The 20,149-nt window shown below is 37.8% G+C and overlaps 1 protein-coding gene across 2 annotated transcripts in view; it reads right to left on the bottom strand.

The window, feature by feature from the left end:
- LOC108248128 (ubiquitin-conjugating enzyme E2 E2-like) overlaps window positions 1-20,149 on the bottom strand; it is an 86,581-nt gene that overhangs the window by 17,071 nt on the left and 49,361 nt on the right. For both annotated transcript variants that reach the window (XM_037975729.1, XM_017436658.3), the window contains one exon: window positions 7,857-7,989. In XM_037975729.1, the coding sequence (XP_037831657.1) occupies window positions 7,857-7,989 (133 nt within the window). The remainder of the gene's footprint in view (window positions 1-7,856; window positions 7,990-20,149) is intronic.

Here is a 20,149-nt window from a genome sequence, read left to right as displayed (position 1 = left end):
CAGCAAAGGTCAAAGGAAAGGTTTACAAGACAGAGGTGAGAGCAGCTATGTTGTATGGTTTGGAGACAGTGGGACTGACAAAAGGACAGGAGACAGAACTGGAAGTGGCAGAGCTGAAGATGTTGAAGTTCTCCTTGGGAGGGACAAGGATGGACAGGATTAGGAATGAGGTCATCAGAGGTACAGCACAGGTTGAACGTCTGGGAGATAAAGTTAGAGGCCAGACTGAGATGGTTTGGACATGTGCAGAGGAGGGACAGTGGGTATATTGGTAGAAGGATGATAGAGATGCAGCTGGCAGGAAAAAGACATAGTACAGCCACAGAGGAGATATATGGATGCAGTTAGAGAGGACATGGATGTAATTAGAGTGAGGACAGCGGACACAGAAGACTCTGGCAAACCCTGAAGGGTCCACTGTTGTGTGCTGCTCAGGATGGGAGACTGCGATGAAGTGAAGATCCAACGCATCTTTAGATAACTTTTACATATTTGGCTTTTATAAAGTATGTCAGTGTTTTTGTACAGTGCCCTGAGACAACTTTTATTGTGACTTGGCACTATATAAATAAACTGAATTGAATTAGATCATCCGACCGCTGTTGTTGTGTAAATAAATAGCCGAACTATAACAGAAATGTTACAGGTTCTCTCCTGAAAAACACCTTTGTGTAAACGACCCCCCAGAGTCAGTGCTCAATTAGGACAGCTTTTTCTTTTTTCTCCGTTTTCAGTTTCAACTGCTGACCAATCGACTTTGGTACTGAAAAACTAAAGCAGTCTCAACTCTTTGCTGGGACACAGCAAAGTACTGACTACACTAGGAGCCAGAGACCAAACTAAAATGTTTAAAACCTAGTTAGTGTAGTAATTAGTACCTCCTTTTTAAGACAGAAAATGTTGTGAAATTGAAGCTGCAGGAGAGGAATCCGAGTTCAGTGTCTCATTTTCCTGCTGGCTGTTTTAACATCCATTTACAATTGTCATTTATATAACATTGTCATCTTTTTTAATATCACTAACTGGTCTTTGGAGAGTGTAAATTATGTCTGCAGTGCTGTCTGATCAGAGGTTGGAACTACAGGCTGGTGTTGTAAAGAGCGTTCACAAACAACATCATTAAAAACAGAATTTATGAATGAAACTGACAAAATGAATACATGCATATGCAGGGATTTAAAGGCAAGCCGTGTGATCTATGCAGATCAAATGTCTCCCTGCACTGTGATCTTCTACAGAGACTCAGAAATGTCTACTGGAAAAATTGTTTAAAGTGACAAAATGATCTGACTTTGTTCTGGCTCTAGAAGATGTTTTATATTTTTTAGACTGGTGTTAGAGGATCAGCTAACACCAGACCAGGTGAAGCACAGGAAACCCCCTCCATACTGTTAGTTAGCTGAGTGAGAGGCAGAGCAGCAGCTCACTACTGTAACTGCTGTGTTTCTGGGTATATTAGAGGCTGTGCACAGTTTGAGACTAAATTCACAGATACTCTGTCACCTTATTCATTCTGAATGTAAACATATTGTATTCAGATCATTTTAATATTTAAATTAATTGAACACCTTGGACAAGAAGCCAAATTTGGATGTCCTGTTGATCTATCTGTTGATCAGAGCTGCTGTTACACAGACTCTGTGATAATGCTTTGAGTGATGTGGCTTTAGAGTGGGTTTGGACTCAGTATGTTATTGCAGATGAATATAAGTCCAGTTTTTTTAGAAAGAGTCCCCCTGGACTCAATTTTAGGTTCTGTTTTATTCTCCATTTTTATGAATATATCTCCAGCTAAAGTGGACCTTAATGTAGATGACACTTTACTTGACTCAGCTTCCAAAAAGTTTTTAAAGGAGTGGCCAGATGGGGGTACTGCAGTGGCACACCAAAACCAAAACCCAGCACAGAATTTCTGTTTTTCATTAAATGTTGCTGTCATATATAAACTGTTTGAAAAATACTGCAGTATGGAAATAATCTCTTTTAAATTTAGATTTTTAAAAATGATGAAATAATGAAAGTCCTGCACTCTGATATGATGATTTTGGCTTTCTGCATCAAAGTATTTTATAATGTTTAACTTAAACATCTTGCTCTTCTTCAGAGAGACTAGCTTTTGATATTTTTTAAATTAAAATGTTTTATTAAAAATGTTTTATTTTTCAACTACTAATTGCTCAAAACCAAAAAAGAAGTTTATTTTTCAGGTTTTACTAATTCTAGATAACTGGAATAAATTATAAATGTAGATCACACAAAAGCCCAGGTCTCAGGAGGATAAGACAGTGGTCACAGGGGTACAGTAAAGTTATACTCACTGCACAATGATTTACCTGAAGACACTTTTAGTATTCATAACTTTTATATGTTTTGAATGATTTACATTTAGTTACATAAATTTTACTCTAAAAATACATTGAGGAATCTTCAGTTGTTTCAGAACATAGCACTCTTTGGAATCTGCTTCTGCATATTTGCTCTATTATTGTTTTCTTATGCTACTTTTAGCCTTCAGATACAGTTTTGATGATTTTAGCTTTTTTAATAAACATTCTTTATTTAAAAAAATTAACATGTCAAATCAACAAACAACAATTCCCCCTAGGCACAAGAAAAAATAAATAAAAGCTGCAAGTTTCCAATTTACCAGAATTTATTGTCTTTCTACTGATCCCAACAATTCAGATTTCTTATATTTGCACAGTAGTAGTACAAGAGGTTAGGTAGTGTCACTCAACCCAGAGTTTTGGGCCTCTGTAAGACATGATGGCCAGTCTAGGTGGTTTCTTGCTCCAAATAAAATCCATAGATTGTTTATCTGGTGGAAAGGCAGATCTGATTTAACAAATTATGTGGCCTCTGAATGTAATGGTTGGAGTTTTGAAGCAAAGGAGTTAATATATATGCAAACACCACTTCAGTTTTATAGTTTTTAAAACAATTTTATTTCTTTGTAAGAATCTTCTTTCAGAAGGAAGAAGCTGAAACACTGAAAGTCATCATTTAAAACAGAAGTGGCAATCCGCTGAACCTGCCTGTTGTACAGGGATGTGACTGATTGTTGGGGCTCAACAATTTCACCACCTGCTGAAGAGAACTCCTCTCTGTCAGAGTTGTATAACCAAACCATGACACCACAGAGAAGGATAGAACTGAGTTGATAAACACACATTATGGTTTGGTCAGTATTAAGATGACGGAGTTTCCTCAAGCAGAAGAGGCACTGGTGTAACTTTTTAACTGTCTGAAAGTTGGCTTCAAAATTCAATTTGCCATCTAAAATAGTCCCAAGGTATTTGTAGGGGCAAACACTATCATAGAAGTGTTAATGCCACTGAGGAAGGATCAATACATCAATACAGCCACTAATAAAATTCCACTAGTGTTTTATTTAATGTTACTCATGCACCACTTTCCACTTAGTGTATCAACCAGGATGTAGATATTTGTCACAGTTGATGAATCCAAAATGTGTCCGTCCTATCCCTATGTTTAGACTATTTGGGTCTTATATCACACAGAAGCTGTGACCTCTAGAGTCTTGATAACCTGAAAGAAAATATTGATTTGTTTCATTTTTTCATTATCTAGAAGTAGATGTGTGTCAAGATGCCATAGTGGTCTTGCTTTATTCGATTTCAGGAAATAAATGTTCATGAAGACTGAAGCATAGTCCAAGACCACAACAGTCTCATATTTATTCCATAACATTAAACTCTTTCATAAAGGCTTCAAGCACTTCAACAGACTTTGACTGAAGAGCAGAAGTGGAGGAGGATTGGTCTCAGAAAGAGTCAACCCAGCAGTTAAAATCATCTCCCACAATCAAATCATAAATAGTAAAATCAGACAAGTTTAAGAAAACTAAATTTGGAGCATGCACATTCACAAGAACCACTTTTACATTATAAATCTGTCCCAGGATAATTATAAACCTGCATACAGAATCAGAAATGGTTTTAACTTGAACAAAGGAAATATCTTTCTGAATAAGAACAGCAACACCTCTTGATTTGCTGGAAAAGGACCAAGTATACTTCCTCTTCAGTCTGGTGTGATCTTCATCTCATAAATTGGGTCTCTTGTAAGTCAATTTTATGAGCATTAAGATGGAGTAGATAGTGCAAAACTTTACTGTGTCTGGCTGGATTGTTTGGGTACTTAAAATTCAAACTAGCAAACCTAATATCCTACTCACACTAAGTGGTGACCTCTTCAGCTAAGCTATGAACAAAGAAAAGTTTCAACATGTGACACAATGAGCGAAGAGAAAGAAAAGGCAAACAATTTCAGATACATGATCACATTCAAAACAAACCTGAATAGGTCTGAAGATATGGGGTAAGTGCCAACCCAGTACCCCTTGGTACAAAATCAACAAATGAACCCCGACTGTCTTTTTCTTCCAGCAGTTTTAGAGCAGCCACCACTTCCCTCTGAACTGACTTTGATATCATCAACTCAAGTTTGATGATTATTTCAGCTAGCTGGTCATCTATCATTACCTTACAACATAGTAAGTCTGAAGACCTGACATTTATACAGATATGACCCAGGGGATGTAAAAGTTCTGCAATGGACAGACTTTACATGTTAAATAAATATATTATAATCACATTTCCACAGAGATCTCCCGCAAACCATGACCTCCTCCATGTGCACGCACTAAAAGCCTTCTCTAACTTTAGCTTTCAGATATGGTGTTGTCAACTTAAACCACTGGCTGCTTTGCTAATTTTAGCTTTTAGTTACAGTTTTGCTGATTTAAATTTTTAGCTACTATTTTGCTAATTTTAGCTTTTAGCTGTTTTACTGAGTTTAGCTTGTTTTAACTTGAACAAATCTGTTTTCAACAAACTTCAGTCTTTTCCCACTCAGCAGTCACAAATTTCTCTAGTTCTATTAGTATTGCTGTAAAAGTCATTTCATGGTGTTAAAATTCTACCAAACATGCAAATCTTCTGTTGACGTCACACAAAGCAGAAGTCAATTGATCAGAGTTACTCTGAGTAAGTCTGTTTGTTTTTTTCTTGATGTTTTTTTCTCTGTATTGGTATGTTTTCTACTGAATTTGCATTTACTTATATTCTGTACAGATGCAGCAAAACAACTGAGCCAACTGTGGCAACACTGAATGCATTTCTGGCAAAATATAAGCAAAAATAAGCAAATGGAAGTGGTTAATGAAGAGAACCAGGATAGACTGAAATTGCCAGATTTTAAGTCTCAGCACACAGAACTACACACTCAGCGATCTGCTGTCACACATGGAAGAGGTGGCTGCAGCATACTGCTTCCTATGTGAACTTTACTTTTAGCCCAACCTCTTGCAGTACAGCTTATAACACTGCTGCAGGGTTTCCCCCAGTGTGTTATCAGCCTGGCGGGCCACCAGGCTTTCCCTACCCCATCGCCAGGCTAAGCTCCGTTTGTTTATTGTAAAATACATCATTTTTTTTATACACGTTATTTTCCACCAGCACCCCCACAGCGAGGTCACCGTGTTGATCACCACGCGAGGGTGCGCGCACCAACAGTGACGCAATAGCGCTGTCCCCGTCCCTGCACAAAGCATGTACTTAGTGAAAAATATTAATATGATGCATGCTAATTTATCTTTGTTTAACAGTAAAATGATGCTATTAAATTCAGCATTAGATAAGTTTTGTTGTTCCATGTAGTGATCCAACATGCAGCCTGTGCCACACAAAGCACAGTACAGTACAGCATCTGTCTGTTTTTCAGAGTTCTCTGTTGTTATTCATTGGCCTTGATGTGAGACCTGTTGGTGCTTTGTTTGCACTTTTTCATTTATGTTAATTTTATTTATTTGTAAATGTGACTTAAATTAGGATTTAAATTAGGTGCAAACAATTTTTTTCAAGAAAGTATTTCAAAAGTGCCTTTTTGTAAAACTGTAGTTGTGTAAATATTTGACACAAATATCTTACAATATCACATAATAAATAGCCATATTTTCAACTTTCCTGTCAACTTGAATAATTTTTTTTACTAAATCACGGTCGGCCGGCGATCGGCCACCTACCACCAGGCTTAGCCTCTTTTCTGGGGGAAACCCTGTGCTATCAGTCCAGTCAACACCAGTGGGATAAAGCAAAAAAACAAACAAATCACATCGCTCTGGAAACAGGAATAAAAATAGATTTGTATCTATTTAAATTCTGAAGATGATTGTTGTTGTCAACACTGTTTACCTTCTACAGCAGCATCAAACATGGCTTTGAAATAATCTGAGTCAAACTGGCTCAAACAGGGACGGTTCTTCCAACTCAAACTCTTGCTCTGCCTGATTATCCTACTCTTCATCTGAGTTGCATTCCTCAGTCTGACAGGCTTGATGAAAATGTTTCTAAATGTAAATTGAAATTTCAACTGCCACAGTGTTGACTAATGCCAGCCAGCCTATAACAGACCCTTGCTGCATCAACTCAAATACACATGCAATCAGCACTTCTTTTGTTCTGCAAGTTTTTAAAGTTGTTTTTTGTGAAAATCCATACTTCGTTACCGTATTACTGTACGAATGCTAGTGAAAAAACAAATAAATCACTGGACAATAACTTTAGAACAAGATATAATATAGGGAGAAGGAGCAAAAAAGATGTTAAGTACTGGCACTGAGCAGAATGCAAATACTTCACATTATTCAGAACTAAGTGTTCACTCAGTGTAGTAGGCAAATCCATTGTGATGGTGTAAAAAAATGCTAAGTACAATATGGGTTTTTCCAGCAATTTAGCAACTTTGTTAACAGCCTAAGGGCTGTTAACAAAGTTGCTAGTTGCCCAGGATAGTTGACCTCCACTCATAGATGTTGTCCCCTTTAGGTCCAGCACTGCATCGAGGGAGAAAAGATGGTGAAATTTAATCTGCTGACAAAAGCTTATAAAGAAAAAGAAGCTGCAATAACTTGATTCAGGAGTTCTGGCCAATTATAGACCTGTATCTAATCTCCCATTCCTTGTTGAGAAAACAGTTTCAAATCAATTGTTTGAACATCTGAACAGAAATAACCTAAGGAATTTCAGCCAGGGTTTAGAGCTCATCAAAGCACAGAAACAGCACTGGTGAAAGTTAGTAATGATATCCTCCTGGCCTCAGACAGTGAACTTGGGTCCATACTTGTCCTGTTAGATCTCAGTGCTGCATTTAAAAACAATTCATCACAATACTCTATAACAGAGGTTTGAACATGATTTAAGGATCACAGAAACAGCTCTAAAATATAAATCATTCTGCACAGAAATCCAACATCTCTTTTTTTATTTAGAAATTGGCTTTTTCTTTTTGAAGAAAAGCTCTGAGGTGCTTACTAAAGTCAGTAGGAAAACAATGTGAGCTTAGTTTTTAACAGGATAGTTTTTAAAAAGAACTTTTATGTGTTTGTTTACTCGTTTAGGCTGAGATCCATTAATTTGGTCTCAAGTTTTAATGTAAAGAACCTTGGTGTTTTTTGTTTTTACATGAAATGTGAAGTGAGACAGATGAACTAAAAAACATTCATTAAAATCTAGCACCTAAATTGAATTAAGATTAACTAAAACAAAACTGATATTTTTTATTGCATATAACTCATAAAGAATTAATAATGCATTTAATGCTTACATACTGAAACAGATATAACAGCTAAGTAATAAGTTTTTAGGAATCCTACAGAATATACTCAAAATCTAACTGAACCATTTCTCATCAAGCCTGTTTCAGGTCTTCATGCTGCTGTAACAACATGATTTAAGTGAAAAAGTCTTAAAAGGTTAATCCCTGAAGCAAAGGTGACTCTGATCAAAGTATTGAGGGGTGGGAGCCGTGCTGCATAGCTGAGGGGCTTCACTCACCTTCGGTGGTTTGAAGGGGTAGTCTGGTGTGAAGGCAATGTCCAGGAAAAACACTCCTCCCTCGTACACGGAGCCTGGGGGGCCCAGGATAGTTGACCTCCACTCATAGATGTTGTCCCCTTTAGGTCCAGCACTGCATCGAGGGAGAAAAGATGGTGAAATTTAATCTGCTGACAAAAGCTTATAAAGAAAAAGAAGCTGCAATAACACAATTCTTTGTGAAAATCTTGGTTCTTTAATCAGCCACAAAAAGCTGCTGTTTAAAGTCCCAATCTGCTGGAAGCTTAGAAAATATCACACACACAGCAGGAACCAGCATAAATGTCATTGTGGATGACTGAGTCAAAACTCATTTCCACACTGACAGTAATTTACCTAAATTATGTTGAAGAATATACATTTTCTGGTCTATCGGAAAATTTACTGCACTGTATGTCAAAACGTTCTGAAGTTCAAAACTGATCACTGAATTTTAAATATATTTAAATAAAAATTTGAGCTCAATTAGCTGATTCTGGTACTGAAATTAGAATCAGAGCATTTATAATTATTGACATGTCAACTAATCTGTGTTAAAAATCTGAGTTTACACAGCCAAACCTTGTAAATAACTTGTGCCATTCTGCTGCTGGAAAAACAGCAGACAGGTAAACCACAAAAAAAAAAAAAAAAATCTGTTCATTTCAAAACAGAACTGATTCAGATACATGTTGTTTTTAGTCAAAGTTACAAGGGGCCACATTTGGCCCCAGAGATGCAGGCTACAGACCGCTGCTCTAAACCTAACCTTGACAAGTACATGCCTAACCCTCACCTTAGGCCTAAACCCAAATCACGTTCCACCGTATTAGGACAGGGCTCTGGTCCCCATAAGGACTACTGTTCTGACAAGGTAGCTGAATACACCAGAAATGGTCCTAGAAAGGTAACAAAAAGCAGGTACACAACACACACACAGGAAGGTGCAGCAACAGCGACTCTTTTTCCTCACTGTTCATCAGCATTTCACCGCTGGGCAGCTGGCTGCTGCTGAGCTCCATTGTTGGATCTGCTGTTGCCACCCACCCCCACCCATGCTCCCCACCACATCTCACACACACACACACACACACACAAAGGCACTAATCCAATTCCATTTTCTCCTGGAGTTAGGCCAGATGCCCCTGTCGGTTCCATGTATTCCTTTTACTTTCATCATTTACACAGCAAGAAGGAAGCAGTGAGCGTGTGTGAAGAACTGAAACCTAAGCTGAGAACAGGAGTGAGGTTGTTTATGTGAAATAGGAGGCTGTTGTAAAGCACATGGCCGCCGTAGACCTGTTCCATGTCCCAAGTGTTTGGACACAGAGAAATGACTGAAGTGGGATGGTGGAGAAATGATGCCGACACGTTCCTCTGGAAGAATAAAGAAAAACACTGCTACATGTAATAAAACTGTCATTCTGTTGTTTAGCTCTAAATGGCACATTTGTTTTTTTAAATAATAGTTTATCAAACCTGATTAAATAAAGGAATATAGTTTATCTGGGGGCAGCTTAATGTTGCTTTTCATAATTTTGAAAAGCAACATTTTTTGGTCTTTTTAGCCGGCCTTTATTGGTTACATTTTTGCAGTCATAGAAGGATCTTGCAAATGAGTTCAAGAATTTCCTCCGTTTCCATGGCTGAGCAGCTTTGTTGTGGCTTTACTTGTAAATCACTGTAAATAAATGTTGAGTAATAAAAAAGAGGGTGGGGGGTATAATGAATGTTAAATATGTTAATGTGAAATACTGAAAGGAAAATATGCAACATGAGTTTTAATTTTGACAATATTACTGCCTGAAATGAATCACTAAAAGCAATTTAAAGGCAGCTACTTTTGGCACAGATATATTTTAAAAGTTAACATCTGCAGTTCAACGTTTAGCTCACTGATGCTATGATGTTAGCTCTGGACAGCCTATCATCTACTGATGCACATTTATTGACTCACAAATTCTTGAGTTAAGCTTTCAGTACACAGACCCCAGGAGGTAGTCAGCATTTATGGGTTGAAAGGATGTCTAAACAATCTTCTCTGAATTGTAAAGTGCATTATGAAATGACCCTGCCAATCATAAATGTCAGCAGTTACAGATTAGGTTAGACAGATGTTTCTATTTCCACCTGAAACAAAACCACCTGTTCCTGGAAGGACAGCTAGTTGGTTCTTTGATAATTCTACAACAATTGCTTTTTCAGAAATCCCCAAAGTAAAATCTTTTTTTTCTCTTCAACAAACATGACAAAAGAACAGGGTGGTCCAAACCAACATTTTTTGGAAAGGTTTTGCTCTCAGTGTGGATCAGTGTTCCTTTGGGTCTAAGGAGCCATGTCATTTTTTGTAGATTTTTAAAATAAATTTCAAGGGTCGCTCAACCCTCTTGAAATTTTGACGAATCAGCAAAATTTAGTCAATTAGTAGAAAATATGAAAGTTGTTGTAAAGTTAATGATGGACTTTCAAAGTGTATAAAAAACGAAAATAAAACATTAATTATAAACAACCTTTTTTTTGATGAGACAAGGGCCTCTAAGAGTCAAACAGATGCTATATTTAATCTAAACTTGGAGATTTCTTTCCTAAAAGCATGACACACAAACTACATGTATGTATGTGTACTGATAAATGTTTAAATGTTTTAATACATTATAAAGAACAGTCAATCATGCCTATCAAGAGTACAACTATGTTGGTAAAACAATTATTGGTTTAGAGCTACTAGCATCATAACAGTAAACCAACAATATTTGATTTGGATGTTTAATTTTGTATTTGGGGTTCAGAACTTAGGAAAATCATCTGGAAAATGCCAGGTAAGCCTGAATGCAACAGGAGGCCCACAAGCAGCACTGCATCTGGGGAAAAACCTACTGATAACTTCACATTATGTTGGCAAAATGACATATGGATTTTACCACATGTATTTTTTCAGCCAATCCGAATGTAGAGAGGAGAGACCATTGAACATTTTCACATGTATTCCCCTGGGGCCGACCATCATGCCAGGTTTATGAGCAAAAGCTTGTATCTGTTCCAGATCTTCCTCCTGTCCCGTGTCTTTCTCCACACTCATCAGGAGGAAGAAAGGATGAAGCATCTGGTTGGATTTGTGCTTCATTGGTATGCCCAGTACGATCTCAGTGGGCCTCTGAGCACAGCTGCTCCAAGCCATGACCTTGGGATGTACTAAAATCTCCTACAGTATCAGGAGTATGAGCTGGTGAACACCCAAGTGTTAAACAACATAACTTGGTATTTATGCCCAGAACTTGTCATGATAGTGTGTTTGATGATCACAACACTGCTGATTGTGGCAGTCACACTACTGAACACAGATCACACCCAAGTCTTCAGGAAAGGACAACCTGCACACCCTAATTTTTACACTGTAGCTGCTAGGCTCATCAAGAAAAGTCATCACTTGCCAAATTCATCACTGATGTTCTAACTGCTAGGGATGGTGGGAAAATAGCTGTCAGAACATTCAGCAATAAGGGCAGACCTTGCTGACTATGCAGGATTGTGGAAATATGAGCCCGGGACTCAGAGACACTGTACTCACAATCATATCTGATCATCATGCAAGAGTGGCTAATCTGCAAACCTGCAGAACATCCACAATATGCAACGCTGTGCTCTGTAGGGCTGGCAGGGAGACTATAAACAGCCAGGTATGGTTTCATCGCACATCTGCTTGTTTATGCTGTCTACATATTCAACAGAACATTCCTAAAACAAACAAAGAAAAAAAATGACGAATAATCAATTCTCTGTGCTGTATTCTCTCTCTCTGGCTGCTTTTCTGGGGGACCTGCGATGCGTTCTTCTCTTGCTCCTACAACAAGGATGCCAATCTGGTTGCTATTGTTGCCATGTTCACTGTAAAAATGTGATCTGAGTTCACACACAGACCTGCAAACGCACACCCACACACAGAGACTTACTAAAGTTAGCAAAGCAAAACCTGAAATTAGCAAGAGAATAGCTAAACTTTAGTACCAGAAACACTGCAGCTAAAGGCTAAAACCAGAAAAACAGTAGCTAAACCTAAAAGTAACTAAAATAATTAAAATATCTTTCACTAAAAGCTCAAATTGGCAAAACAGTAGGAAAAAAGTTAAACCAATGAAAAAATAGCTAAAAATGAAGCAAGTAGGCTGAAGAAGACTTCTTTGTTCATTTAAATGAGAAAAAACATAAAATTAAACCATTAAAAATGTATAAAACATACAAAAATCAAAAGTTATAGCTGTAATGTCCTGAACAAGCTGAATGTTTTGGTATATACATGGTTAAAACAGCTGAAAGTATGCAGAAGTAGTTACAATCCAAAAAATGTACAGAAGAAATTATAAGCAGAAAAGCAATTGTGTGAACGCTGACTCAGCACTATTAAAGACCATTCACAGGAGGCTACAAAAGATTGAGGCTGTTGTGTTTGCTTTGCAGATGAAACTCACAGAACCTCTGAATGTGGCTCGTGTTTGAAGTGAGTGGGTGTTTTTAGGCTGTGACATCGCACAGACTCGGCAGAAGACTCATTCATGTAGGACTGTGTGCGTCTGATTATTTGGAAAGAAAAAGACTGGCAAGCTCTTTGCTCTGGTCGTTCCTGGTGGCACTCTTAGAAACATACAGGCAGAAAGCAGCAGCACAATAAAAGTCCTGTCGTGCTGCTGCAGCAGCTGGGGGCTCGGGGTCCAAAGCTTCCACAGATGCTATTCAGTGCGATAAGAGCACAGTTCACTCACTTGTCCCTGTACGTTTCTGCAGATCGAGTTCTTAGGGGAGTTTTGCAATCTGTAATGATGATCCTTCACACCTTTTTGACAGGGCTACTGCTGAATTGTTGGTAATAATAATTGTTTAGCTAATAGCTAAAATCTGAAGCTTTGTTTAGGTGGCATCTCACTCAGCTGCAACTAGTCATAAAGGAGTCTCCAGAATGTCATGGTGGTTCTCAATTTCCTTGAATGAGTGCTGAGGCGTATGGTCCTGTTACTTGAGTTTCATACATGTTCAAAAAGTTGGGAAATGTCTAGGTTGAAAAACTACACTGATAAGTTGTATAAAAAGCTAGTCCAAATCTGATTTGGACTAGCTTCTTGATTTGTAAAGTGTACTCCAGCAGGTGAAATCCTAAACATGGGAGCACCTGCCAAGGTGGGTGCAATGTGGGAGGAGATGGGCAACAAAATAATGTGCATGGCCTAGAATACAGTTCTGCAAACTATGCACACTAAAACAGGCCATGAATTTCTAAAATTGGCTGCACAAAATGCAGCTGCATGGCTCACTGGTTGCATACACTCAGAATTCAGTGAGCCTGCAACTGATAATTGGCATATTTTCTCCCAATTTAAAATCCCCAACTAGTCTTCAATAGTTGCACTCCAAAGAGACACTGGCTTTAGATAAACTCAGGCATGTTCCTGGATCCAGACTAAGATTCAGAGGTGATCAGGCCTTTGCAATTTCTGCTCCTAACCTATGGAAAGGTTTACCCTGAGACTGTTGAGTCTTTTAAATCCATGATTAAGACCCATTTTTTTTCCTTGGCGTTTGATTCGAGCAGAGCTTGAGTTCCTATATAGCTGATAGTTTTATGATGTATTTTTGTATTTCATTTATCATTTTTTTATATATTGAATTGTAAAGTACTCTGGTCAACTCAGTTGTTTTTATGTGGTATATAAATAAACTGACATTGATATCTCCTTTATTTTCTTCATGGTCATTGTTTACATCTTAGAATTCTCCACAATCTAATTCGGCCTTTTAGAAGCCTCTGGTACCAAGTATAGAACTAACAATGTGAAAGTTGGAGTTTTTCACCTACATGAAGTCAAAGCAAGTATATTGTTGGCCCAAGGTGATAAAAATGGAAAAACTGTCCATTCTAAACTGTATAATCAAGCAGACATGATTGATTGTGCATTGATGCAGTGACAGGACATAATGGATGGTCTGCAGCTTACAGAAAACATAGAATAAGATTATTAAGTGGTAGTTTTCCAGGCTCAGCAGAACAATGAAGTTTTACAGTTAGGATGCTAATAAATTTAACTGTTGCATTGTACACCTGAGGAGAAATTCCACTTTCCCATTGGCTTTAAGCATCACATACTGTACATTACATAGCTTCCTAAATGTACATTTTAGGTTTGTTTATTTGAATTTTAAATGGGGAAATACCTATGAAAAATTCTATCAGCAACAGTTTTTTACAAGCAGTTGCACAATGTAAACACTTTGTGATCTGCACAGCATGCCAAATGAACTATTAATAACTAATAACTATTTTCAGAAAATGAGAAAGCAGAACCTGCACAAAACAACCGCAAAAGTAAAAAAATGACATTTTCTGTGAAAATGCAGTGTGAGAGCTGAAAGACTTAAAAGATGCAAAAAAAAAACTAGCTAAAAGCTAAAAAAAGCAAGGAGCAAAACACAGGCAACAAGTTCAAAGTAGATAAGGCTAGCTAAAAGCTAAAAGTAGCAACACATGCTAGAAGCAAACAGTACTAAAAGGCTTACTAAAAGCAGCAAAAGACAATAAAAAAGCAGCTTAAAGTTAAAAATAAGAAGACAAAAACAACTGAAGCAGATTCCAAAGAAAATGTTTTCAAAGTAGTTAAATATATATATATATATATATATATATATGAATAGTTAATATAGCACAAAGTATGCAGAAGTAGTTGGATTGCAAAAAACATGGAAAAATTCAAACATAGCAAAAAATAGTTTGAATGCCTAATCAGCATTCATATAATAATAAAAATAAGTTTTACAGGACTAAAAACTACAAGTTCTAAGGTGTTTAGAGATGGCTTTGTGACCAAAAACACCAGGAAAACCTTTGTTATTGTGGGTGTGAAACAAACTGAACAGGCTTCTCGTTGTATTTACTCAGAGTGTGTGTGATGTTGTTGACACCTCAACGTCTCGCTCACCAACACTGTTATTTCTGTAGAAGCACCTCAACTCCATCTCTGCACTCAAGGGCACTGCGTAAATGTCAGCGACTCACTGAGGAGAGAATCAAGGCTACAACACTGATCTTTTTACAAACAAGGAAGTAAAGAAAAACTGCTCACAATCTGACAGCCAGTTAAAGGAGGGAGTACAGACACCTTGGTATTGTTGATATGTGAAACAAGTGATTTCTCTGAACCAGTGTGTGTACAGTACCCCCTGCCCTGATGTTGGAGAACTCTCAATGTGTTAACAAAATAAAAATAAAAAAAAAATCCCATTAATTACCACATTTCCTATAAAGAGTAATCTCCCCTTTGAATGTTTTATGCTGTTATGGCCGTCATAAATCAGTCATGGTTATTATAAATTGCCCTTCTTTACAAAAAAAAGGAAAAACAAACCTTCAATGCCACAGTGAGATCAAATTTCTACAGAGTAATACCAATTAAATAAAAATAAGTAACAAAAAGATCTCCAAGGCCTTAAACGTCACTAGGAGTTCTATTATCTTTAAGAAATGAAGGGAATATGGGACATGTGTAAATCCACCAAGAGCAGGCCACCAAGACCCCCGTGACTCTCTGAAGGAGGTCCAAGCTTCAGCAGGTGAGATGGGACAGACTGAGCTCCAACAACTTGTCCAGGTTCTTCACCAGTCTGAGCTTTATGGGAGTGGCAAAAAGAAAGTCTGTTGAAAAAACATATTTGACTCACTTGACAAACTGTAGTCAAGATTTAATCAGACTTTTCTCCAGCTGTCATGGTTGACACGCCTCTTCAATGTCAAATGGAGGAACGGAACAACACCTGGAGAGTGGCAGAGAGTGGCGGTCCCCATTTTTGCAAAGGGGGACTAGAGAGCAGGTTCCAGCCATCAGGGGAACACAAAGACTCAGGCTCCCTGGGATTGGGAACAGCTGGTGTTACACATCTGTATAGCACCTTGCAAAAGTACTCATTGATTTTGTTTAACTTATAAGTCAGTTGTTTTTTTCTGGATGCCCTTTCTGACACAATAAGTTTGAAAGGGTTAATTTAACACTTAAAAGAGTGGTCACAAAGACTTCTCTAGTGTTAAATGTAAAAACTCTCAGCATTAAATTAAGACGGGCAATTGTGCTGTGTATACAGAAGTAGTTTGACCGTAAAAAATATATTGAAAAAACTATAAACAGAAGAACAATGGTGTTAATGCTGACTCAGCTTCAAACTATTTTTAACTAATCTTCTAAATGTCCCATTCATACATAAATGTAGTTTTTTTTAGCAACACTATTTTAAAGGAAGAATCAGCCCTGTTGAGTCATTTCCATAAGAGTAAAAAAATCCTTACACATCCATCTTTATGGTTCCTAATCTGCAACCTGTTCCTACAGGGACATTTCTGAAAGTAATAAGCAATTAAATTAGCCAACAAGATCAAACTGAAGGACTCAGGATGCAGATAACTGCCTAAATGGGAATGACAGCTCATGGGCAGGCATCAAATCTAATTTCTTATTTGTTGTGATTCCCAAAATAAGATATCAGATCTGCATCAATGTGAAGACTTTTCACTGAAAGAGACTTAAATATTTTTTGCCCTTGATTTTTTTTTTTTTTATGTCAAAAACATAGAGTACAGTAATGGGAAAAGGGCAGTTTGCCTCTACAACTCGATCACATCATGTCTTGTATTTATAAGACAGAATGAAAGGCTGATGGCTCCAAAACCCAGACAACACTTTGTTAGTAAAGTCAGGGATGTGAATGAAGATGGCCAGGAGGGGTGATGTCCAGGACTTCAGTTTACATACATGAAAGGTTTTCCTCTACTGAGAGGATTTTTTGCTCTTTACTTTGGCAAGAATATAATATTTCTAATCACTAGTCTGATTTACTGAAGTTTGCTGGGAAAAAAAAGGTTCAAATGAGATTTCAATTTTTAAGGTACAGAAATATGGGAGAAAGCTGTTCTTATGCTTAAATGATAAGCTTTAAAAAACTGGTTTCATTCTTATTTATTTTTTTAATGGTCTATCAAAACCAAAATTAAACAAATAAAAAAGCTGAAGTTCAGAAAATTAAATATTGCGGAATACAATTAAATTGGCATACATGGCTAAAACATAGTTTGACATCGAATCTATGTTATTTTTAGCTTCATATTTATTCAAGGATATGAAGCTTTTGATATATGAACTTCAGTCTCTGTTGGAGCTTCGTGTACCTGTCACCAAGCTAGCCTATTTTAATCATAATGGGTTTAGCAACAAGCTTCCCCCTCTACAGGCTGATGTCCCTGTGCACCTGTTCCGTCATCCGCACCTATCCGTCTGGAGACACCGTCGCAGGCCCCGCTGCAGACGTCGGGGAAAGCGCGCAGGAAGGCTGGTGAAGCTGATGAAGCTGGTGAAGCTGGTGAAGCTGGTGAAGCACTTTCTCCATTGACCGGATCGGTTTATCGTCTGTCGTGGATCCTGTTGAACCCTGTCTGATTCCGCTGGTGGGCTTTGATGTTTGCAGTGGTCCCGCTCGCCACTGTTTTTCTGGCCTTCGGAGTCGTGGGAGGAACTTAGAAATTCTACGACCTGTGGTTTAGGCACCACGATCATCTTTTCCTCCAACGTTTGTCCCTACAAGAATGGCCCTGTTGAACGCTAGATCGCTATCTAATAAGACTATTATTCTGAATGAACTTGTTTCCACTCGTGGCTGGGACTTTATGTGTGTGACTGAAACCTGGCTGAGCATCAGCGAGTCTAGCCTAATATATCATCAGTTGAACAGGCTACTGCTGCTTTTAACGAGGTTTCAGTTTCCTGTTGGTTTAACTACTGATGAAATCACCTTTAATTTTTATCATAAATGTCAAATGGTTCTAGATGTAGATGCTCCTTTTAAGACCGTCAGACCTAAACCAAAGTCTGAACCTTGGTTAAATGATGTTACTCGTTCTGTTTACAGACAAGACTGTAGGAAAGCTGAACGAAAATGGAAAAAAGATAAATTACATGTGTCTTTTGTTATGTTCCAAGAGAGCCTGTGGAGGTATCAAAACATTGTTAAGGCTGAAAAAGTCTTTTTTTTTCCTGGTATTACTGTGAATAATTCTCACAATCCACGGGTTCTTTTCTCCACCATTAATTTCGTTCTAAATACTCCTCCATCTTCAGGTCTTGAAAGTTCCAACAGTTTTTTATTAATAAAATACAAAATCTTAGATTACTAATCCCTCAGCTTTCACACGAACCTTTCACCTTTATTGCAAGTCCTGCTGTCTTTCAACAGTTCGAACTTGTGTGTTATAATCAGCTGGAGAAAATAGTTAATAAAATGAAGAGCACTTCCTGTTATTCCAACTCACCTTTTAAAGAACATTTTAAAATCTGTTGGTTCTGACATTTTAGAGATTTTTAGCAGCAGTCTCAGCTCAGGTGTTGTTCCAGTCTGCTTTAAACACACCGTTGTTCAACCGTTGCTGAAGAAATACAACCTTAATTCTTCTGTTTTTTCAAATTTTAGGCCCATCTCAAAGCTTCCTTTTTTGTCAAAGATTTTAGAAAGGATTGTTTTTATTCAGCTGCAGTCTTTTTTAAACACACAGCATTCTTGAATAATTTCCATCAGGTTTTAAAACTCTTCACAGCACTGAAACTGCACTTTTAAAGGTATTTAATGATCTTTTATTAGCTACAGACGTAGGAGACTCGGTTATTCTCCTCCTTTTAGATCTGACAGCTGCCTTTGATAGTTGACCACAGTATTTTGCTCTCCAGACTTGATTTATGTGGTATCAAAGGCTCTGGGATGGACTGGTTCAGGTCTTATCTGTCAGATAGGAGTTTCTCGGTAAATATCGGAGAATTTACTTCCCCCACAGCTCCCCTCACATGTGGAGTACCTCAAGGATCCATTCTTGGACCTCTGTTGCTTTCCATTTACATGCCCCCCTTAGGTTCCATTTTTAGAATATTTGATATTTCTTTTCATTCCTATGCAGATGATACTCAGATTTATTTCCAGTGGAAGCACAATCATCAGTTCTCACTTGTTCTCAATTGTAGCACATCCCTTGCTGATCTTGGTAGCCTCGAGCAGTTTGTAAAGTCTTACGTAAAAAATCTTGGAGTATTTTTGATTCCGGTCTTAATTTTGAGAAACAAATTAGTTCAGTTGTTAGAAAGTCCCTTTTTAAATTGAGACTTTTATCTAAAGTGAAAACATTTTTAACTTTAAATGACTGAACAGGTGATTCATGCTTTCATTAGCTCCCAAATGGATTATTGTAACTCTTTGTATGTTGGTGTCAGCCAGGCCGGCCTCTCACCACTACAGCTGGTTCAGAACGCTGCAGCTCGTCTCTTAACGCGAACAAAAAAGCGTGAACATATCTCCCCAGTGCTTGCTTCTCTTCACTGGCTCCCTGTTTGTTTTAGAATTGATTTTAAAATTTTATTGTTGACTTATAAGGCCCTAAATGGGCAGGCACCTGCATATTTGTCTGATCTTCTGCAGCCTTATGTGCCCTCTAGATCACTTAGATTAAGTGCCCATTTGTGCTTAGTTGTCCCGAGGTCCAGACTGGTCCACAGAGGTGATCGGGCGTTTTCAGTGGTAGCTCCTAAACTGTGGAATCAGCTGCCCCTTCATATTAGTCTTGGTGTTTTTAAATCTCTTCTTAAAACACATTTATATTCACTGGCTTTAATACATTGTGAGAATTTTAATAATATTGTATTTTTGTATGATGTTTGTATTGAATGTTTATGTGTGCAGCACTTTGGTCAACAACAGTTGTTTTTAAAACGTGCTATATAAATAAATTTGATTTGAATTGATTTGAAGGATCAAAAAGTGTGGAATCTTGTAGAGACTGTACATGTAGACTGAACACAACAAAAGACAAATTTGTTTGGACCCTTTTGTTAAAGAAAGAAAAATCCACAAAAGGTCACTGAAATAACTTTAAACTGAGCAAAGTAATTAAAAAATACTAGTACTAAATACCTTGGCGGTATTTAGTACTAGACTTATAGTTTCTGTTATCCCCTTTTAATATCTTCCACTTCTGCATTGTTTTACTCTCTATGACGGATATTTTTTAGAGATTTATGGACAGAATTTCTAGGCGCAGCCAAGGTGTTGAGGGGAACCGTTTTGGTGGCCTTAGGATCACATCTCTGCTTTTTGCAGATGATGTGGTCCTACTGGCTTCATCAGACCGTGATCTACAGCTCTCACTGGAGCGGTTCGCAGCCGAGTGTGAAACGGCCGGGATGAGGATCAGTGCCTCCAAATCCGAGGCT

This window comes from Kryptolebias marmoratus, linkage group LG5 (genome assembly GCF_001649575.2).
Source record: "Kryptolebias marmoratus isolate JLee-2015 linkage group LG5, ASM164957v2, whole genome shotgun sequence".
Lineage (NCBI taxonomy): Eukaryota > Metazoa > Chordata > Actinopteri > Cyprinodontiformes > Rivulidae > Kryptolebias > Kryptolebias marmoratus.
This window is presented reverse-complemented; position numbering and strand designations above follow the sequence as displayed.